The sequence below is a fragment of the Artibeus jamaicensis genome, unplaced genomic scaffold (genome assembly GCF_021234435.1).
Source record: "Artibeus jamaicensis isolate MK-2021 breed Jamaican fruit bat unplaced genomic scaffold, CSHL_Jam_final contig_452, whole genome shotgun sequence".
In the NCBI taxonomy this organism is placed as follows: domain Eukaryota; kingdom Metazoa; phylum Chordata; class Mammalia; order Chiroptera; family Phyllostomidae; genus Artibeus; species Artibeus jamaicensis.
The window spans coordinates 18,320,413-18,344,425 of record NW_026521837.1 but is presented as its reverse complement, the minus strand read 5'-3'; the positions used below and the strand labels follow the sequence as shown (position 1 = coordinate 18,344,425).

The window sequence follows — 24,013 nt, the reverse complement described above, 5'->3', positions numbered from 1 at the left end:
CCCAGGTGTGAGGTGATATTGCATTGTGATTACCTTTTTATTTTTTCGGGAAATCTTTAATAGGAGCAATGGAACAAAACTTTATTAGCAATATGTTTGCATTTTATTTAAACTAAAGTTAAAAACATATGTTAGCTGTCTGAGTTGGAAAAGGGAATTAAGAAAACATGGAACTCATAATATTAATATGTAATTAAAAAAAAACAACTGTCAATGGCCATGATAGTTCTGCATAGCCTATTATCTACTTATCAGTAATTTTCCATACAGAGATAAACAATATTTCTTTTCAAAACTATACAAGATTTAGCAGGTAGAGACTGGTGTGTCTAGAGTTACTACACTCATCATGTACAAGTTCGTTATAAAATAACCTCTGGGATCACTTACAACTTTGAGATCTGAGACACAGATGAGAATTCAAAAAGCAAGAGTTACCACCAGAAATCTGAGGCACCATGATACTTCAATGTGAGAAATATTATAGCTTATATCATTGAATTTAAAAATGAGATATCAGCATTCTTAGAAAGAATAAAAATGTTCTTACAATGCAGGTGAAGACATTTAATTAATTAGGAAGAAATACAGATACATTCTAATATTCTAGCCTACCATATCTGGTTGAATCACTTCTATTTTCAATTTCACAATCATATTACTAGTAATATGCCTGCAGATAAATAACTAGTATATAAAAAATAATCCTTAAATTATTTCCCCTAGAAAAAGCCTAACTTGAAAACTCTGATTTGAGTAGTTATACTGTGTAAATATTAGATAAAGTAGACATCAGAGCAAAGAAAATTACCAGAGACAGAAAGGAACATTGTATAATGATAGAAGAGCCAATCCACCAAGAAGACATAGTAATCCTAAATGTGTATGCACAAAAGCTCCAAAATGTGTGAGGTAAAGACTAACAGGACAGATAGAACAAATAGTTAAATCCATAACTCCTTAAATACCTCTTTTTCAAAACTTGATAGAACAAATGGACAAAAAAGTAGCAAGAATACAGAAAAACTTAAACACAGTATCTCATGATCCAATAATCTAACCAACAAGGACCTAATGAACATATGTAGCACATTCCATGCAACAACAGCAAAGCACAGCTTCTTAGCACATGCCCATGGAATGAAGGGCAAGACAGACCATCTTCTGGGACATAAACTAATATCAACAAATTTAAAATAATTTCAATTATACGATTGTGTTTTCCAACTGCATGGAATCAAACACAAATCTATAGCAGAAAGATAATAGGAAAGTCTCCATACATTTGGAAATCAAACAACACAATTTTAAATAACCAATGAATGAAAGAGGGAGGAAGTCTCAAGGAAAGTTAAAAATACATTAAACTGCATAAAAGTGAAATGCAACCTATCAAAATCTGTTCCACACAGTTAAAGCAGGGCTGAGAGAAAAATTTATAGCAAATACACACACATACACATATGAAAAGGGAAAAAATTTCAAGCCAGTCATCCAGGCTCCCTTTTTAAGAACCCAGAAAAATAGTAAAAATAAATTCAAAGAAAGTAATAAAAAATGCAGAAATCAATGAAATTAAAAATACAAAATAAAAATTTCATTGTAACGAGATAATTTTTAAAAAATTTTTATTGAATGTATTGGGATCACATTGGTTACTAAAAGGTTTTACGTGTATAAGTCTATATCACTGTATATTCTATTGTATGTTCACTATCCAAAGTCAAGTCTCCTTCCATCACCATTTATCCTCCCTTTACCCTCTTCTATCTCCCCACATCCCTACATTCCCTCTGGTAATCACCACATAGTTGTCAGTGTTTTTAAGGGTTTTTTTGTTATTTTTTTCGTTTAATTCCTTTACCTATTTTACCTTGGTCCCAAGCCTCCTCCCCTTTGACAGCTGTGAGTCTGTTCTTTGTATTTATAACTTTATTTCTATTTTGTTTTTAAATTATTTTGTTCTTTAGATTCCACATAGAAGTGAAATCATATAGTACTTGTGTTCTTCTGACTGGCTTATTTCACTTAGCATAATCATCTCCAGGTCTATTCGTGCTATAGCAAAAGGAAACATTTTATGGTTGAGTGGTATTCCATTGTGTAAAAGTAGCACAGCGCTTTCTCATCTACTTATCAGCTGATGGGCACTTGGGCTGCTTCCAGATCTTGGCTATTATAAATAACTGCTATGAATATAAGGGTGCATATATTCTTTTGAATTGGTGTTTCAAGATCCTTAAGATATAGTCCCAGAAGTGAAATTACTGAGTCATAATTTTTTGTTGAAACTTCATGCTGTTTTCCACAGAGGTCGCACACGTCTGCATTTGTGCCAACATGCACAAGAGTTTCCTTTTCCCCACATCTTCACTAACACTTGTCGTTTGATGAAAACCATTCTGGTAGCTGTGAGGTGATCTATCAATGTGGTTAATGAAGTATCAGAAAGGAAAAATAGGAAAACAATCCCATTTATGATTCCATCAAACAAAAATGAGGTACCTAGGAGTAAATTTCACCAATGAGGCAAAAGACCTGTACTCTGAAATTATGAGATTCTGAAGAAAAAAATTGAGTGGAAGCATACACCAGGTTCATGGATAGGAATAATTAATCATTAAAGTGTCCACATTACCCAAAGAAATATATTGATTAAACACATTTCCAATTAAAATACTAATGGTCTATCTCACAGAACTAGAAAAAATATTGCAAAAATGTGTATGGAATCACAAAAGACCCTGAATATTCTTGGGAATCTTGAGGGGGAAAAAAGATGGAGGGAGCATGCTACCTGATATAAAACTATACTACAAGACCATAGTAATCAAAATAGTATGATACTGGTATAAAACAGGCATATACATCACTGAACAGAATAGAGAGTCCAGAAACAAATGCACACCATTATTTGACAAAGCGGGCAAGAACATACAATGGGCTAAAGACAGTTTATTCAATAGCGTCCAGATAACTGGACAGATACATGCCAAAAAATGAAACTAGACTAACACTTATACCGCACACAAGAATAAACTCAAAATGGATTAAAGACTTAAATATAACTCTTGAAACAATAAAAATGCTAAGAGAAAACATAAGCAGTCAAATCTCGGACATTTCTCATAACAATGTTTTTTTCTGATATATCTCCTTGAAACTAAAGAAAAAATGAACAAGTAGGACTACACCAAACTAAAAACATTTTTGCCCAGGAAAGAAAACTATCAACAGAGTGAAAAGACAACCCACAGAATGGGAGAACGTATTTGCCAATAATACATCTGATAAGGAGTTAATATCCAAAGTTTATAAGGAATGTATATAACACCAAGAAAACATACAATCCAATTAAAATGAGCAAAAAAACCCTGCGCAGACATTTCTCCAAAGAAGACATACAGAAAGCCGATAGACACATGAAAAAATGCTCAGTGTCACTAATTGTTAGAGAAATGCAAAAGGAGATGATTTTTTAAAGATCAAGAAAGTTGACAAACTCTTACAAGACTGACCCAAAAATAAAAGAACAAAGATACAATAACAAATGTCATGAATAAAACAAGAGCTATTGTTGCAGACCCTGCAGACATTGTAAGGGAGAAATATGAACAATTCTCTAGCCATAAATTTGACAAGTTCAATGAGATGAACCAATTCCTTAAAAAGTACAAACTACCAAACACAATTTTTCTCTATTATTTCTCACAAATACCTGTGAATATACACTTTTGAATAATTAAAAGCTGATTTAATATAAAAATATAAACAAACAAGAAATAAAGAAGATATTCATTACTGAAAGTTGAGCTCCTTGAGATGAATAACTATTTATATAGCAGCACACTTTAAAGTCCAATTTACTTCTTTCTTGGATGAGGAGTGTGAACACTACTTGGGGACCATGGAAGAGACTGTTCTTTAGAAGGATTTGAGGGCAATTTAATGCAGGGAGTTGGGAGACGCCTCAGATGTTTGGAACTGTGTGAAAGGTTGTATATAGCAGGGGTAACATAAGTGTATACAATGAAATAGGCTCAAAGAGTTTAAGTGGTAACAATAACCACCACATGTGGGGCACTTCCAATGTACTAGGTCTTATAGAATTACAATTTTCATAACATTCCTGCATGGTAGGTTTTTTAGATGCCTGTTCTTATAGATGCAATAATTATGGTCTAAAAAAATTGGTAATACCCCAAGTGGCAGAGCTAATAGGTAGAATAAGAACTTTAATTTATGTCTTCACATTCTAAAAAAATGTGTTTTATGCCACATTCTCGTCATGGAAGGAAAAATAAAATCCGAAGTACAATTTGAGTAAAGTGTAGAATAAATTATGGCCCATGGTTTCATAATGGACGTCATATTCATGTTTGAGCACACCTGGGGGGGTGCACAAAATGGCTATTGCCAACCAGGCCTATTCTTTTTTTTTTTAACCAGAAGAACAAAATTTCCAAAGTTGTCCCCTTTTGTCTCATTGGCTAAAACTGTCTCATATAACCACCTCCAACTTCACAGGTTAAAAACATGAGAATTCGGCTTTCAGGTTCCATAGTAAAGATGGGCAAGGAAAAGAGGTTTTAATATTGATGTTTGGTGAAGAAATTAAAGTGTTGGCCACAGGACATTAAGGTAATTTTTAAAGCTGTTAGAGAAAGGCAGTAACAGCCTTGGTTTACAACAGAAACAATTCCAGGGATATGATCATAGCAGGGTTGCGAAATATCCAGAATAGGAGAAAAAATCTATGAAATAGTTATAGCATTTTATGACTTACCTTCAGGTATCCAAACAGGAATTCAGTAGTAGAGCATCTACTGAAAACATCTTGTTCTTATTATAACAAATTGCTATGCTTGTTTAAATTTCACTAGTAAAAGAAAGACAAGTCACTTCATCTGTTTTATTGTTAGTAATGTGTGCTGTGAAAGGGAGCCAAAATAGCCATTTAAAGGGGAATTTGATAAATAGTTTACATAACATGTCTTAAACAAAAGTTCTACTGGACCTTGCAAAAAAAAAACAATAGGTTTTATGAGTAAAGCACATATTTTTAGGTTACATAATGCCTTTTTCCTTTTCTTTTTTTTTAACTTTTGAATTCAAGCAGTTAATTTAAAGGTTAATTTAAAAGAATAATCTAAATAAGTAAATAGGACCAAGATATTTTCTTTTGTCAAATTACTTTTTCTGTTTTCAGTGAGTCAGTTCTTAGAATTTCTCTTTTTATTTTTGCAAAAATAGTAGAAGAATAAAACTCAATGCAGTTAAAGACTCCCTTCATATATTTGTTATTGATTATGGATTCACATTGTTATAGAATCTCTTTTAACAATTGTTATGATCTAACAAATTTTTTGTTATTTAATGAGAAATATCTGAGAAACCTGTAGTGAAATATCTTCAGATGCTGTGGACCTTAATAATACTTAACTAACAATTATTTATTTAGAGTTTAGATAAGTATATATGTAAAATCTCCAGTAAAATTAATTCTTTTTTTCTAAATACTATGATGTGAGCTCTCAGATATAACAAATCATGAAAATAATAACTGTAATTCAGAGAAGTATGTAACTATATCGATGAGACTTTGCTCCCCAAACTTGTTTTTGCATCGGCTGAAGAAGTTAGTTTCTTTTTTCGTTCTAAATTTTTAAATTAAATAATATACCTTTTAAATTACTTAGAATGTAGGTTTTGCTATTATAATATGGAGACCCAAAAGGCCAGTGGCTTAAATAAGCCATCTGTTTCTCTTTAACATAAGATCCTGGAAGTAGGCAGTCCAGGGTTGACGTGGTGGTTTCCTGATTAGATAATTGAAGCTCCATTTTATTTTGTTACTATATGTCATCTTCATGATCCTAGCTGTTTTATCTATCACTCCCTAACCGGCATGGCAGTCTCAAAGTAAAAAGTCAGGGAGGGGGAGAGCATGACTCCGCCCTTCTAAGGACCTGACCAGACATGTGCACGTAACACTTCCGCCGACATGCTGTCGGCTGCTAGCCCTGTGGCTCCACCCAGCTGAAAGAAAGTCAGCAAGTGCAGTATTTACCTGTGCAGTCATATGCCGATATTAAAGTTACAGTATCATGTAAGAAAGGAAAAAAGAAATACTGGGGGACAACTAGCAGTTTCTACTACCTTGATTGCTTATGCAAAATGGATAAATGTCAACTCGTCACAGCCATCTGGGCAAGAGGAAAAGTGGCGGACCAGAGCACTGGCACTGGAGAGATGTGTGGAGAAGTGAGCAATATTAGTAAGTAAGATTGATATGGCTTAGTGATGGCTTAATTGTAGGGTGAGAGAATAGAATATATTAAGAGACTCTTAACATTTCTGGCTTTTAAACCAGATTGATGATGATGCATCAAAAGGCCTGTCCAGAAAGTATCCAGCCTCGTATTATGAAAAATAGAGACATTTATTGAAGAAGATACAAGAAACACTGTACATAGAATAATGATGCCTCAGTCCCCTTCAAAGTAGGCACCTTGTGATCTCACACAATTCTCCCAATCACCATCGGCTGCCCTGTCATATTTTTCTGAATTTCGTCCATGGTCTGAAATAATTTCCCTTTCAAAGGTGACCAGAAGACATGGGGTGCCAAATCCGGGCTGTAGGGGGGCTGAGTCAGCTGGTTGATTTTGAGTCACCAAAAAACTCTACACAAGAGGTGATGCAGGAGTGGGCCCATTGTCGTGATGAAGCTGCCAATCACCAGTGGCCCGTAACTGCGGCCTTCTAAATCATCCAAATAGTTTCCACAGAGGAATGTTCAAGCTTAATGCAAAGTCTGATGCAGATTCGTTGCTCAACTTGCTTAGTCATTTTCAATGTGACAGCCACACAGCACACATGCTCCCTCAATGTTGTCTACTGCCCCCACTGACTAGTACAGTGAAGGCATCGTAGTTCACGCATGCACATTCCAGTCCACTCTCCTTGGCTGCCAGGTTACATTGATGTGGCATAAACTGTTCTCATTATATTAATAATGGCTGGGCTTTTTCTGGACAGACCTCATATATCTGTGTGTTATGACTTAAAGCAATAATGTTCATGTGGCTAGATTGCTGACCTGCAAAGTTGGGGGTGAATATTAGAAGTTCAATGTTCCTTGCCAAAGAGTTTTTTACTTCATTTTTTGTGTCTTGATGCAGTTTTATTGTAGAGGCACAATTTGTGAATGCCGAATATAATTTAGAATTCCCAAATTATATATCCACTTTATTTATTTATCTTATTGTTGAAGTAGAACTGTTCTTAAAAAATAAGCCCACAAGAATGCATAATGGCTTTTGAAAATATATAGACAAACACATTTTGCCACAGTAATTTTTTCAGTCTCCTCATTTCCAAAGGGTTATGAATGGTTTGGGGTTTGTTCCTATCAGACACGGATTCTCTAATTTTCTGCAATTATCTTATTAGGAATAATAACTATGAAGAAACATTGTTAACTTTGTTAGACTTGTGCTTTTCTTTCTGGGTTATTTTGAAACGCTCCTTGTGCCTGAAGATTCCAACCCTCTAAACAACTAGATGGAGTTGGTCTGAAGGTTGTGGGTTATTGTTAAGCTAATTAACAACTAGACAGTAAAAGCGAAGCCTGCATTCTAATAAGGTCCCTACAGGCAGTGCTCACACCAGCTGACTGGCTTCCTCTGTGAAGGGCAGTCAAAGCCAGCCTCAGGGAACAGAGGAGGGCGGCACGCAGGAAGGATAAGAGAAACTATATTTGGGAGAAATAAGAAATGGGGTATTCATTTCCAATGAGTACTTAGAAACTATACATGGCAAGCCATTAAGAAAATATATTCTAAACAGTAGTTGAACATAGCCAAAATCTATCAGAGGGGCTGAGATTACTTAGAAGATAAAGAATTTTGTAGAGCACGGTATGGTTGAGTTAATGGCTAAATACCTGCACTCAGAAATATTTACTTTTCCCTATCACAGCTGCTGTATGTTCTGTTAAAATTAATTAGTTTATTTGCTTTTCTCCAAATAAATGGATGAGTGTACTAAATAGTATATTCCTATTTGATTCAATAATTTGTAACTGAGGTGAGAGTGTTAGGTCTGAACTATCCTAATCAGGTATCATGAACTTTTGCTTGTCCATTACCGCAGGTGGAGACACAGTGCAGAGGAAATGCCACTTACTTTGTTAGTACAATACACACTTCAATAGATAGGCCTTATTCTCATTGATCTGTTTTTATAAGAGGCGCTGACTATTGAAAAATGAATGCAGAAATAAATCTCCAAATTACATCTTATGTGACTGTTCTTTCTCTACTCATTTGAAGTCTTTCATCAGAAGTATAAAACAAGTAATAAAATGGATAGAAGATTTCTGAAACAAATCATTTCCTTCTTCTCTGGAGGGAGAATTGGGAAGGAGTGCAAATAAAAAAGAAATAAAGGCCATGTGGGGAGCCCACACATATGCAAGTCAAACCTTTTTAATGGCGAGCCATCATAATTTCCGATGTAGTAAAGTATTTTTTCCCTTGGCATAAAATCATGGAATATTTGAGTTGGAAGTGACATTGGAGATCATATACTCTAGCTTCTTCATTGTACACGGGAGGAAATTCCTTTAGCACTAAGAACACTAAGCTTCATGAAGCAAGTGATTGCTGATTCAGTAAAAAATAATCTAACTCCTGCTCCTGCCTTGTAAGAAACTTATTTTTCCTGTGCCATGCTGCCATTTGCCAGGAAAAGAAAAGGAAAGATAATATGTAGCCTTTTGAGTGAGAGGTAAGATCTTCGGCATTTTTGAGCAGCAAGCATTTCCTCAGTATTCATATGAAGGGCAAGAATGGAATCTGGAATAATATGATTGTTAAAAGTCAGTAATGACATATATTAACATACAGTCCATTGTTGAAGTAGAACATGAAGAAAAGTTTATAGCACAAATTCTTCATTTTTCTAGAATCATGGACCTCTGGGAATTCCTTATTTTCATAAGCATAAGATTTATTTATTCATTTTTATAAATAAGTAAGAGTGTATTTTAAGAGAGTAGTTTTATTTCTCTTTATATCTCATATATCTATACTATTATTTTAAGTTGTTTTTCAGATAGCACTAGAAAATAAGCAATCACTTTGACTTCTCCCATTTTTTCAGCAGTAACTATCACTGCATCAGGACTATTTGTGTGAATTAAACTGTGAATGCATAGACAAAACACACAATGCCCCTGCCTTTAAGAAGCGGGGAGTGGAGGGGGGAATGGGCCCCTGTGTCCTAACAGAGTGAGCAATCCTGATGGCTAGAATGCAGAAGTTACGAAGAGAGTTAAGACACAGAGAGTACGGTATGCCGTGGTGGGACATGGGTTGGTAAATATTTGTGACCCTGCAGCTTTGTGGGCCAGTCAGAGGAGTTGGGACCTTACCCAGGGAGCCACTAAAAGTCTGTAGCAAGCGAGTGTCTTAGGTAGCAATGGTCACCTAAGACAGTGAGGAGAGTAGATGCCTTTGCACCTCTTATCAATGGGAGCCGATGAGAGGAGGAAGAAACGTGTCCATCAACCTTTCGAAGGAAATGTGGACCAAAAAGAAATTACCGAAAGGCCTGGGAATTCCCAGTATCTTTCGGCAGGAAGAATCTCCTGAAGATTCTTTAAGGGAGACAACTGCTAACATCTGAGTGTTAACTTAGTGAAGAAACTGACTTCTAAGGAAACTAGGCACAACTGGGAAATTCCTAATGACATGAGTTCCCTAAGCCTGTACCTTCTCTCACCTGACTGCATCTGGCTTGATACTGTATGAGACATTTATGGGTAGCAAACCCAAGACTGAATAATATATATAATGGAATAAAAGCTGGACATGAAGTATACCTAATATGGACATCAAAATAAGATTCAAATAAGTGTAAAGTAAAACATGCAACACAAAGATACCATTTTACCAATAAGAAATTCAACTAAGAAGAATTATTTGGTACCATTTCAAAACCTCTTAGTGAATTGCATCCTAATGCTTTAAGCAATAATTCTGTTCTTTTTGCATATCAACATGATTTGATTTTTATATTGTACCTAGTTCTTTCTATACAAAGTTAACTTTACTTTTGTCCCCAGACACTTTTGTAAATAGGATGAGAGTCTCAAAGGTTTTAATTATCTTGGCTAAATAGTAGTTACGAGTATTTCTAACACTAGTACTCAAATTCTAATTATCTTCTCAAATTGGATTTTGCATTTTTTTCATTGAATCTCTCTTGAATCCACAGTTTTAGGTGATAATCTGGAAATTGTATCATTCTGAGACTGTGAGCTGGGATTTAATATCTACTAAAAATGTAATATGATTTTAGGAAGCAGTTACATTATTAAGCTGGTTTTGGTAACATATTCTTAAACGTAATGCACATCACTAAAAATAAGCGAAAAAATCAAATTTCTCACTATCATTTTTTCTCATATTCACTAAATGGTGATTTTGCTATATGCTTAAGAGGTTTTAAATGATAATGTAAAGTCTCTTGTAAATTCTAGGGTTATTGTAAAATAAAACTCACAGATTTCTTATTATTCCTTTCCTCAAATTCAGAGACTGTTAATGTTATTATATGCTGAAAAGCTTTTAAATGATTTAGAGGGTGTTTTATTACTAATTTTTAGGACTACTTAAATTGCATCTACCATTAAAATTTGTAACAAAACTCAGGCTAGCTATTACAGGACAGCATTTCAGCTAAGTAGGTTGGGTAATGAAAAAATTGAAATATGCAGGTATATGTTCTTACAAACATACAGTAATTATAGTGAATAAAATTACAATGTATACTCTTCTTTAAATAGAGATGTTCCATGGACTATTTTCAAAGTATCCAAATTTCCCAATTAAATGATATAGTAGCAAGCACATGAAAAAGACAATTATTGTACTGTTCTATGATGAAAAGGAAAAGCAAAGCTTTTTACACAATTTCAAAAATATATTCTGTGTGGGAGCAAAGTTAAATGTTAAAAAAATAATCTATGTGGGAGAAAATCCGAATGCCCGCAAGGAGAGGCAGCGTGGGCTGGGACACCTCCTTGGAAGCCAGACGTCCCTGAAACACAGCGAGCCAGTGCTGCTGTGCTTCTTTGCTTTTCGTCAAGGATAGAGGGTGACATCCACCATCTTGGTGAATTCCCAACAGGTATAACATGGGTGGACCACCCATCCGGATGGGTGGTCCAGATGCCACTAGATTAGACAAACCTGGGCTAAGGGCTGGTGGAGACTGACTGAACTGAAGCCTTTTTCTTCCTTTAGGTGTGTGATCATGTAGCTCAGTGTGGCCTGAGATCTGTCTCAGAATGTTCTTGATCGTATCCCACAACACATCTGGGTCCCTGGTGACAGTAGCTAAATCTCTAAGCCTATTCGTCTTACATGGTATATATTCTACTTAATCTCTTAATGTCTCTCTTACACTGTGGTCTGCTGTCACCAGGCCTGAATAGTTCTACCTCTCAGTACTCTTGCCTCGAGTTTCAAGTGGCTCTTTCCTGGTAGTGACAGCCTCATTCACACTGGGACTGCCCAGCGGATTCCTGTCACTGGACCACCAGGACTTGGTGGTGAGCAGAAACCCTAAGATTCAGTCATAACCCTTATTCACCCCTCATTCCTGATGCTGAAGGTGAACATGAAACAGTATTTTCTAGTTATCTAAAAGTTTTTATTCACTCAAAGTTGTAGAAGAAATACTAACTTGCATATTATAGAATTCTGAAAAACTGTCCAAGAGTCATAAATTGCATTTAATTTTTACTATATACAAAGGGCTTTTCCTCCCTATGGGCTAAAGCAACACAAAAATGAGATGAGTTTGGGAGATGACTTTATTTCTTTGCCGACTATATATTAATAATGCAATATATCACTTTTATTAATCCTTTTGTAATGAACAGCATTTTTAAAGTAGAAGATAAGGTGGACTTGTCACCAAAAAATGAAACAATCCATATTTCAGGCTACTACTTTTGTTCTTGCTTTGAAATCACAAAGTAGACATTTTGTCAAATGTCCACAGACTCCCTGGTTTGACAAATGGTATTTTACTCTCTGTCCTTCTCTAAGACATTTTTACCATTTCTGTTGTTCTACAATATGTCGTTCATAAAGGAGAACTCTAACAGAAAAATGTGTTACGCAAAATAAATAACAAAACCTCGAATTCCCAACTAGCTTAAATATGTAAGGCTTCACAACCTCTCAACTTCCTGTCATTGGTGGTTTTGTTGCAAGTTCTTAGGAATGTTTTGTGGTGAATTTGAAGATCACATTGTTCATTCAACTACCTTTCCCTTCCACCTTTTCCATCCCCCCCAAAAAAGCAATAGCAATTAAGCAAGGTGATAATTCTAATTATCTCTTAGCTATAAAAAGAAATGACATTTACTTTGCTGTAAAATTTTGATGGAAAAATTTATAAAGGATAAAAGTTCCACATCAAACAGGCTTTCTCTCTTTTGAAAGTGGGTCAGGTAACAAAAAGATAAATAAAATGCAGAAATTAAACTAATGGCATAAAGATGAATCAAAATGCAATCATTACATTCTAAATCGGTGAGGGCAGGGATTCACAGCACGTACATTCACTGGAAAAATGTGCCTAAGCGGGCTCTCTGAGAGACCACAAGCTCCTCATTGAGTCATGGCTGAGTAATAGCAGCAACCTGGGCTCAAAAATGCCTCTCTGTAATGTCCCTGAAAATTTTAACCTTCTGGATTTTTAAATGAATATTGTTAATTTAAAGCAAGAACTTTCACTATCAGATAACAGTGATAAATTAAGCTAAGAAAAACATACACCGAGTTTGAAAATTTCTGCATGAATATAACAATTTCTAGATTAATACCTCCTGCTCCCTTTTTGATGGTATTCTTGGTTTGTCTAATTTCTTCACCTCACAGCATCACATGACCTGACTTGTCTTTTGTTCTGTATTGTCCAGAACTAGATAAAGAGGAAACTAATTTCTTAAGGCTTTTCTTTAATCCTTCTGTCTTTCTTTATCTGCTCTGTAACAGCTTTAAAATTAGCTTATCACAATAGCTATTTCGTAATGGGTAAACCTGTCTCCCCATGACATTATCTGGAATGCTTGACTTAAGCAAACTAATTCATCTGACTCTCTGAAGCACAGAACTTGATTTCTTCCCTTCCTATCGATCAGTAACTCATTCTTATTCAACCAACATACAGACTCTCTGCCCAAGCATGCATTCTTTTGTTCACATTAGCTCTTTGGCTCATTACCAACTTCATGGAGAGACGAACTTACCCAGCACACACCATCCCCTGAACCCGCCGCTCCTGATAGGCATCCCCCAGCCTTTTCTGTTGTGTAGTACTTAATCTCCGCTGTGGCCGTCACGGTTCCATCACAGTAGACGTTGACACTGACGGAGCCGGCAGGGAAATCTTATAAAACACAAAAATAGAGTTAGAAATTGGGTATGTAACGTATGTCTCACATTCTATATCTCTTTGAGAACATGTAGGAAAGCTTTAAGAATGTGTACCAATTTTATTAACTACTAGCACTTATGTTTTCTTGTTTATCCTTAAAAGTTAGAAGTCACAAAATAGAATGTATAATTTTAGACTTGTTTAATAAAATTACAAGATGATAAAGTTTATTTTTAGCACATGATAAAATGTATTTTTGTTGTTCAAGTACAGTTGTCTCCGTTTTCCACATGATAAAGTTATCTTTTAAATTATATTTTATTATGTTATTACAGTTGTCCCAACTTTCTCCTTTTGGCACCTTCACCCAGCACTCCTGAGGCAATACCCCACTATTGTCCACATCCATGGGTTGTGTGTATGTGTTCTTAGGCTACTCCATTTCCTAAACTATACTTCACATCCCCATGACTTTCCCTGTAACTACCTGTTTATACTTCTCTTTTAAAAATGAAACAATGGTTTTATTTTTTCCTCTCAAAACAGCACATTTTTTTTAAATCTCTGAAGCCACACCTGCTATTCACATAATGAGAAGAGTTAGTGTTTAGTAATTATGTCCACAGCTGAAAAGTTTTCTAAATCCTGCTTGGCATGAATTAAACTTGAGTGTGCTAAGACACACCTTTTTTGTGTTCGAGAATGAAAAGAAGATTGAGGATGCTCAGTTGACTCTTTAAGACATATTTTCCTCACAGAGTTGAGAAACCTCAGCGATAGTAGTCACGTGATAAACTGTACATGCATTTCTTTGTTACGATATGTTTCCCAGTATGGAAGCATACGTTGCCCAATACATGGAGCAAAAGGCTCATTTCTTTTAAAAATATCATTATAGTATCATTACATTTATAGTTTTATAGATAGAACAATCATAGTTTCCAGGAGCTTTGAAGAAAACAGTTCTTTTCTACACTCTTGAAGAAGAGTGTTTATGTTGGTGTGTGTTATTTTAAAAGATATTTCCTGGTCTCAACATAAAACACGATAATATATGAAGTATGTTTGAGTTCATGCTATGTATTTAAGGCTAGCTAATGGTATAGAGGAAGAATTGAGTAGCAGTTTAAATTGAGGTTCGTTCTACATGTCAGAAAGTAGTGGACAAATGTAGTCAGTTTAAGTGTTCATTTTAAGCTTTAGGTTACGCCCAAAAGTATCTACTGCCATTCACTTTGTTTAGATTTATTCCTTTTTGTAACATGGAACTTGTTGTTATACTTGTGTGTATGGTTCAGTTTGAATAGAAGTTAAGAGCTGGATAAATATTGTGGTCAGAATCAGAAGCAGGCTTAGATGATCATGTTTTGCTCTAATGCTTGTACAGAATTTTTTTTATTTCAAAAAATTTTAATTGTTGTTCAACAGAATTCCATATTATATTTGTACTCTTTACTCCCCTGTCCTCTTCACTCAAGGCACTAAAGCCTTTCTCCCTAACAACTAACCTCTATTTAAAAAAATAATCTATGATCATCTTTGCATAATACTTTATAGTTTAGGACAGTAAAGTTGCTCATGAAAAGTTAGATATTTGTTACTACTCTCATGAAGAAAATTACCTAAATTATAGTCAAGTTTCTCAAAATTGTGTTTGAATAGGGAAAGAGTAAAGTTGATTGAAATGAGAGACATTTTATTCAATTGATTATAACGAAAAATCCCTTTGGGAAGGCAAAATTTAGTGCCCTGATATTTGAGTACTAGTTACAGCTACATCATACATTTTAATTTAATCAAAGCTTTTTGTGAACAAGCTGTTTAAAGTGACTAATATATTCCATTGTGAATTCTGATCTAACATACGAGCAATTCAAGTTATCTGAGAATTTGGGGCTTCCCAGGAAAGAATAACAATAAACAGTCATTTCAATAGAAAAGTCATATTTTATTGTAACAAAGGTAAACATAATTTATCTTTTTCAATTCATTGTCAGAACACAGTTTTAAAACTTTCAATCTTTGTCTCAGAGACATTCCCCAAATTCTCCTGAAAATTTTTCTGGGGTTTGGAATTAGACATTAAACATAAGACTAACTAAAAAGCTAGTTTTAACCCTAAGCCCCTAATGAAGCTTTGAATATTTAAAAGTTCTTAAAGTTTAAGCATTAATTTTACTTTATCTCCTGAATGGGTTGAAGGACCTTATAATATTGCTCAGAGTAATCTAAAGCCAACAAAAGCAATTTTAAGCCTTACTAGATGAAGCTAAATGAAATTTCCTACCACCATATTGCTTGAGTAGACACTTGTATTTTAAAGGAAATAAAACAGAAAACTTCCCTCTTCCCAAAATAACTATCTGTCCAATAGCGAATGGAAGAGAAATCACAACAAAAAACTGAAAGCTGTAAAGTACTTCTCATCAGTTCAGCGGCATACACGTGGTAATGAGGGCTCTGCAGTTGTTGGACTCAACTGAAACGAATTTCAGTACATTTCATAAGGATGATTTTAAATGAAGATATGGATGTTTATCAGAAAAGAGATTAGGGGTCTTACAATGGGATTTTAATTTTCTGAAAGAAAGCAGATGATACATCATAAAAGAGATATGGTGAGATCTTTCTGCTGGTTCTTTGACATATATTATCATATATATTTATCACTCTCTTATTTTGTCACTCTCTTGATTTACCTTGCTCTCCATCTTTGGGAATGGTGGTTTGCCCCACAACCATAGTTCTTAATGAACTCAAGAGAAGAAATTTATTTTCAGTTTGTTCAGCTTTCTCATGTTGTAAGAATGGGAGTGACAGTCCAAGTTCTGCGTGACAGGCCAACACCATTATTTTAACTATTGCTTTGAAAACCTTTGTTTTAATTATGGATTTATGCACATGTGCTGGGTCATGATACAAAATATAGTTCTTGCTAGGGCTCAAAAACTTTTAAAGATTTTATTTATTTATTTTTTGAGAGAGGAGAAGGGAAAGAGAAAGAGAAGGAAAGAAACACTGATGTGTGAGAGAAACATTGATTGGCTGACTCTAACGCGCCCCCACCTGGGGACCTGGCCTGCAACACAGGCATGTGTCCTTACTGGGAACTGAATCAGCAACCTTTTGGCCCACAGGTTAGAGCCCATCCCGCTGAACCACACCAGTCAAGGCAAAGCTCAAAAATTTTAAGTAACAGTGCCACAAGGCAGAGAAAATAAAACTCTGGGGTCATGTCTGCAGAAGCATGTCCCATCCATATTCTCAAACACACTCATAGGGTCAGTCTGTATTGCTAAACACCACAGAGCAGACAAAATTTCATAGGAAAATCTCTCATTAATTTACAGAATAGTTGACAGAAAGACTTTGAGAGGTTTAATTAGCATAAGTAGTAAATAGTGATTTATTTTTTTTACGACAAACTTGCTGTTGAACTACATAGACGTATTATGAATTAGTATATTTTGAAAAACATTTTCTGCTTTTCTGAAAAACCTTTGAACTTTGATATGTTTTATTCTTTGCGCTGCTTTTAGCTACTAGGTAAACTGAATATAAAATCTTTTTTTAATTATTGTTCAATTATAGTTGTCTCCATCCCCCCCCTTGCTCTCCCATGCCTTACCCACCCACACCTCCCACACTCAATTTCGCCCCTCCCTCGCGTTTTTGCCTGAGGGTCCTTTATTCTTGTTCTTTGAGGACCCTTCCCCTTCTTTGCCCTGTTATCCCCCTCCCTCATCCCCTCTGGTTACTGTCAGTTTGTTCTTTATTTCCATGACTGTGGTTATTGTGAGTAATTTTATTGGACATTTCGATCTGCTATTTGGGAAATATTACCTAAGTATTTCTTAACTTGAAATATTGATTTTTTCTGTATAGTGATTTTAGTCTAACTAGATTTAGTTTAAACTCCAAAATTAATTAGTTAGAAATTAGTCTTCATTAAATCATTTTAAACTGTGGCATAAGGAAGTAAGGGTCTTTGGAAAAGGAAGAAAGACAAAGAGAGTTCTTTTTCATCTCACTCCTGCATATCCTTGTACGTGAGAAGAAGCCCCGTCTGAATGTTTACACGTGCTCGGTGTGGAGTCTTTCCTTTCTATAATCGAACTTTCATCTCAGCTGTGCAAGGAAATCCACAGAGGGGACACGTGCTTTGGGCAGCATAATAGAGAAGGTTTGCAGATGCTGTGTAAGTGGACTTACTTCATAACAGGTACATAAAAAAGCTCAGGATGCATTTGAAATACTGTTTACTTTTACATATTTTTACATTTCCAAAATTTGTAGTAAGTGTTCAGCTTCATAAATTAAATTAGGAAAAGGAGGGAAGATTGTATATAGACATGTTACCCTGATGATAAAATACTGAAAAAGATTTATGCTTTCCAAAACAACCAAAAATATACTCAGGGGCATGACCGGAAAAAAAAAGACAAAGAGAGAGGAAGGAAGAGAGGGAGGGGAAGGAGAGAATGGGAAAGTGAGAGAGAGAAAGAGAAGCAAAACAAATTCAAAGTTCATTAAGGAAAATCCAAATATTTACTAATCCTATTACAATAAAGCTAATAATTTTAGTTCCATAATTAACAGCTAGCATATGTACAAGTGCTCTCCACTGACACACACACAAATGTGCGATGTAACTGGATGCTGTTTCACCACATGGTACACAAGCCAACTTCTCAGAATTGATGCATTTGTGCTTCTGCAAAATCAGATTAATAGTAACAACCTTGGGTGTGTGAAAGTTAACACAGGAAACACCTGCAGGACAATATTAGTTTCTGTAGGGAAATGAAACCGTGTATCATAAATTTATTGAAAGAAATTCAGGATGATGTTTTATATTTATTAAAGCATAAAAGACTTTCTTACCTAAAGCTTTCATGCACCAGACCGTTTTATTCCAAAGGGCTGGCCGTATTCTAACACGTTTGTTATATGATATAAATTCAACCTCCACAGCATCACTAATTACTTCATCTCTCAAAATAATAAACATTTCACCAGGATTCTATGAAATGAAAAATAAAACCCACGTAAGCATTTGAAAACATTTACATTAACCAAATAACTCATTGCAATTATTACTGACAGAGGCTGCATATAATCATTTTGTCTTCTATCATGTCCATATTTTCAACCATATTTAGAAAGGAAATATGTAAATGTGAATCTCATTACATTTTGAGTCTATGGACTTGGTGTTTATGAACTACCCCATTTTTTTCCAGTACCTTATTTTACAATGGAAAAGTCAGTGAGAAGGTAGCTGTTCCCTTTACCCTTGTCCCTTCCCTGTGTGTGAAGTTCCCCATCTCCTCGCAGGCCCCCAGGGAGCTGTCATTCAACCATTAAACAAACCATTCTTTTCAAAATGTTTCTTTCACCTTTCTAGAACTTGGTGTATTTATCTATAAATGGAAGGACTGACATTTAAATATGATGAGTTTTTTTAAAAATGGAAGTGTAAAACTTTTTAAAAGTCCAATAGTTTTAAATCTTAACTAAATGAGATTCTCTAGGTAGGTTATTTATGATGGATATCTGAAAAAGGTCATTGGGTTTACTAAAGTTTATAAATCTAACAGTTTAAAGATTTTCATTAAGGTAAAAAGGCTAAATCTATGTAAGGGTCTTTGAAAACTTTTTGGAAAATTTTTTGAAGTTAGTGATAAGAATATTGAAATTAAACATAGAAAGAAAAAGGTATATATTTATTAAACATTTATTTTATACTAAAACTTATTCTAAGCAAATTTTGTATAAAGTTTGTTCAATTGTAACCAAAACATATGAGAGTATACACGCATACACACATGCAAATAAATGCACAAACCAAAACCAAAATGGAAGACTATGATTTTTCCCTTTTATGAACACAATAACTAATACACAAAGATACACTTGAAGATGAATCAGAACTACATAAATTCAAAATCTGCACTCTTCTTTATATCATATTGCTTAACCCTTCAGAATAACTAAAATGAAATACAATTTTTATGATGATTTCAGATATATTCTTTAAAGTAAACTAAATTTAAGTTCCTCACAAAATGAACAGGAACCTGATTTTATGCTCTTATACAATTATGATTACCCAAAGTAATTAATTTCAAAGGTCTCCTATTTAAATATCTCCCAAAGCAAAAACCACCCACCAATAGAGCTAACATCTCTAATGCTTTGTGCCAAAGTGTTTCTACGGATTCACTGACGTTACAAAATCATTGCAGCTGACTCACACTCACTTCGGGAGTTTCCCACCAGGGTCCAATGCTCCCAAATCATATTTGTCCATAGGGTATTTTGATCTAAATTTCTCCTCCCCGATTCAGTTGCACACCAGGAAAAGATCCTATGCAGCAGAAAGAAAGAAGGAGCTTCTATACTTCACAACAACGTGGATGAAACTGGAGAGCATTATTCTAAGTGAAATAAGCCAGGTGATGAAAGACAAATGTCATATAGTCTCATTTATAAGTAGAACCTAATGAACAAAATAAAGAAGCGATCAAAATAAAACCTGGAAATAAGGAACAGATTGACAGTGACCAGAGGAGTGGGGGAGGGGGTTAATGGGGGAAAGAAGGGGAAGGGTCAATTCAAGGAACTGTTAGGCCCAGAATTAGATAAAAGTAGCCAAGAGGAACCCGAGGCAGGCTCCAGACTGTCTCAGCAAGGAAGATAGAAAGTACAGAAAGTACAAAGAGTGCTGAACAAGATAAACTGCCTTGTGCATGACCTTGTCCTTGCAGAAAAGTATCCATTGTTGCAAGCAGAGAACACAGCCATGTGTGTTCTCTCAAGATAGCCAATTGCTAACAGCTACGTCTGCTTCTGTATTTGCTTGCTTGCTCACCCCAATAAAAACCCTAGGCTGTAAGCGCCTAGGCTTTTTCCTAGGCTGCAGATTCTCATCTGCAGCCATTTTGGCACCGTGTCCTCAGACACCCCGAGAGTTCGCCCCTACGCAGGTAAAACTCTGAAACTTTGGCCAATAAAGTTCCATCTTAAACTCCTGAAAGCTTCCGACATTTTTGCTCTCATTGGGGTATGTTACAGAACAAGTATAAGGACTCATGGGCAAGGACAATGGGGGGGTTTGAATGTGAGAAGGGCGGCCAGGGCAGGGGAGAGTAATGGGAAAAAATGAAAAAATAAAAATAAAATTCCCATTTAAAAATAAAAAGATCCCATCTCCAGGGAACTACTACTATTCCTTCTCTTGCCCCAGACATCCAACATGTCAGAAACACTTCCCTGTTTTCTTCCCTGTACCTTTTCAGTGCACTACTCCATCTGAGCCCTGAGGGTCAGGACTGTGAGCCCCTCCTGTTTTTCACATCTGCAATCTCCTCTGCACAGGAACCTCAGGTCTGATGCAGTTCTTCAGTCCCTTTGTTACTCGTGTCTCTCCCCTAACTTCAAATATTTAATGACCATATTTCACTTTAGCTCAGATCTCCAATTCCTGCTTCAAATTTCTTGTTTAACTTTGAACTCTCTCCTTCAGAACCTTGTAAGCCTAAGCACCCTCTCCATTGTTTTACTCACTCAGGCAACACATTCTTACTCATGAGCGTTCGCAATGACTGCTTCTTATGCATCAGATTCTCTCCTTAAGAGAGGGCATGACTCCACATTTCAACCATTTCTGGAGAAAAGTTCTAAGCGAATGACAAGCATGTTGACCACCCCAAATGAGGCACTTACATGTTCATTTGTACACAGGGCCAGCTTCATGGCCATGTGACCTGTGCAATTGCTCCAGAGCCTGTGCCTAGCAGGGCCCTGCACTTAGTTTAATGATTTGTTGACACTACCAAGAGTGTCTGCATTTTCATTTTGCATTGGTCCCTGCTGATTAGGTAGCCAGTCCTGTCTGCATACAATGTTGGCTTGCCGTTTCATTCTGTATCTCCCTCCCTTTCTCCACACTTATCCTTTCCATCAGTGTTCAACTCAAGTTTCACTAACTCCACAGATCCCTCCTACAACTTCTGCCCACAAGGAGTTGCACAACTTCCAAAGGAATCACAAAGAATTTACACCTACACTACTTCTATGACCCTTTCTAAGTCATGCCCTCTGCTCTTAGTTACTGTTTCATGTCTATGGCTTGCTTCCCAGCTAGATTTTAAGCATCTTGAAGGTATTTTTATCTTTTTCATATCATTGGTGTATCTTGCAAGAACTTTGTACATAAGAGACAATCTATATATTTTCAAATTAAGATGAAAATAAGACTGTAAAAATATAACTTTTTAAAAATTGAGTCTGCTCTGCTCTACTCCTTATCTTCCTCAGGACTCCCACCCTCATCTGGTGCCCACATCTGCATGCAGGAAGTAGCCTGCTCCACTCCAAGAGGGAGGGACTGTGCTTGCCCAGGTTTCCCCGTAATTATTGTGTGCATCTTGACTACAGATGAAATTATATGAATACATCTAATCCCATGGAGAAAATGCTAGGATAGTCACATACTTACAAATTTAGTCTTATCAGTTATGAAGCCATTATTTCATGCTCAATCTTTTCTCTGTTTATTCCATACGTACTTCTGAGCATTTAAAGAGAGAAAGCATTATTACAATTATCACTTTCAAACTCTAATGTTTTGCTGCATGAGTGAAAAATTATGATACCTAAACAAAAGGGCTGGAACTTGGTCTTTAATATGGGTTATAGATAGTTAAGTTTCTGGTTCTGTCAGGGTGGATGTCTTTTTTTAAATAATATTTTTATTGTATTTGTTCCATTACTACTTAGTCTCCTTATACTCCCCTCTCCTGCAATCACCACCCTGTTGTCCACGTGTATGAGTCCTTTTTCCTTTTTGCTTAATCTCTCTACTCCCTAAGCTCCCCACCCCAAGCTGTCATCCTGGTCTCCATCTATGAGTCTGTCTGTATTTTGCTTGTTAGTTCACTTTGTTCATTAGATTCTGCATATGAGTGAAATCATATGGTATTTGTCTTTTTATGATTGGCTTATTTCATGTAGCACAGTGCTCTCCAGGTGCATCCATACTGTTGCAAAGGGTAAAACTTTCTTCTTTTTTACAGCCAAGCAGTACTCCATTGTGTAAATGTTCCATAGTTGTTTTATCCACTCATCTACTGATGGACATGTGGGATGCTTTCATATCTTGGCAATTGTAAATACCACTGAAATGCACATAGGGGTGCTATGTTCTTTTGAATTAGTGTTTTGGGTTCCTTCTGATATATTCCCAGAAGTGAGATCACTAGGTCAAAAGGCAGATCCATTTTTAAGTTTTTGAGGTATCTCCATACTGCTTTCCACAGTGGCTATGCCAGTCTGCATTCCCACCAACAGGGCAAAGGGGTTCGTTCCCCTATCTCCACATCCTCCCCAGCACTTGTTTGTTGATTAATTGATGATGGCCATTCTGACAGGTGTGAGATAATGATATCTCATTGTGGTTTTAATTTGCATTTCTCTGATGATTAGTGACATTGAGCATCCTTTCATATGTCTATAGTCCATCTGTGTGTCCTCTTGGAAGAAGTGTCTACGTAGGTCCTTTGCTAATTTTTTAATTGGCTGGTTTGTGGTTTTTTGGTGTTGAGTTTCTTAAGTTCTTTATAAATTTTGGATATTAACCCCTTATCAGATGTATCAGTGAATATGCTCACCCATTCTGTGGGTTGTTTTTAATTTTGTTGATGATTTCCTTTGCTGTGAAAAAATTGTTTAGTTTGATATAGTCTCATTTGTTTATTTTTTCTTTTTTCTATTGTTGGGGAGATATATCCAATAAAATATTGCTATGAGCAATGTCCAAGATTTTGCTATGTTTTCTTCTATAATTTTTAGTTTTAGGTGTACCATTTAAGTTTTTGATCCATTTTGAATTTATTCTTATATGTGGTGCAAGAAAGTGGTCTACTTTCATTTTTCTGCACATATCTGTCCAATTTTCTGAACACCATTTATTAAATAAACTATCTTTAGCCCATTGTATGTGCTTTCTTCCTCTATTGAATATTAATTGACTATAAAGGTGTGGGTTTATTTCTGGGATCTTTATTCTGTTCCATTGATTCATGCGGCTGTTTTTATGTTGGCACCATGCTGTTTTGATTACTATGGCCTTACAGTATTATTTGGTATTAGGTAGTATGATTCCTCCAATTTTGTTCTTCTTTCTCAGGATTTCTGTTTCTATGTGGGGTCTTTTGTGCTTCCACATACATTTTTGAAATGTTTGTTCTAGTTCTGTGAAATATGGCATTGTAATCTTGATAGGAACTGCATTGACTCTATAGATTGCTTTGGGTAGTATGGATGTTTTAATGATGTTAATTCTTCCTATCCATAAACATGGTCTGTGCTTTCACTTACTTGTATCTTCTTCAGTTTATTTCTTCAATGTTGTAATTTTCCAAATTACATTGAAATGTAATAGATCTTTTATTGAAGAAGAAATAAAACAATGCAGGGATAGTGGTTAATTACACTAAAGGGAGTAAGAGATTTGAGGGGGAGAAAGCTAAGACTGCAGTGAACAGAT

The 24,013-nt window shown here is 35.6% G+C and overlaps 1 protein-coding gene across 3 annotated transcripts in view; it reads right to left on the bottom strand.

Moving 5' to 3' along the window:
• Positions 1 to 24,013, bottom strand: part of BANK1 (B cell scaffold protein with ankyrin repeats 1) — a 299,128-nt gene that overhangs the window by 207,577 nt on the left and 67,538 nt on the right. For all 3 annotated transcript variants that reach the window (XM_053666388.1, XM_037156882.2, XM_053666389.1), the window contains exons 4-5: positions 18,346 to 18,484; positions 13,334 to 13,473 (exon numbers count right to left, since the gene is read on the bottom strand). In XM_053666388.1, the coding sequence (XP_053522363.1) occupies positions 13,334 to 13,473; positions 18,346 to 18,484 (279 nt within the window). The remainder of the gene's footprint in view (positions 1 to 13,333; positions 13,474 to 18,345; positions 18,485 to 24,013) is intronic.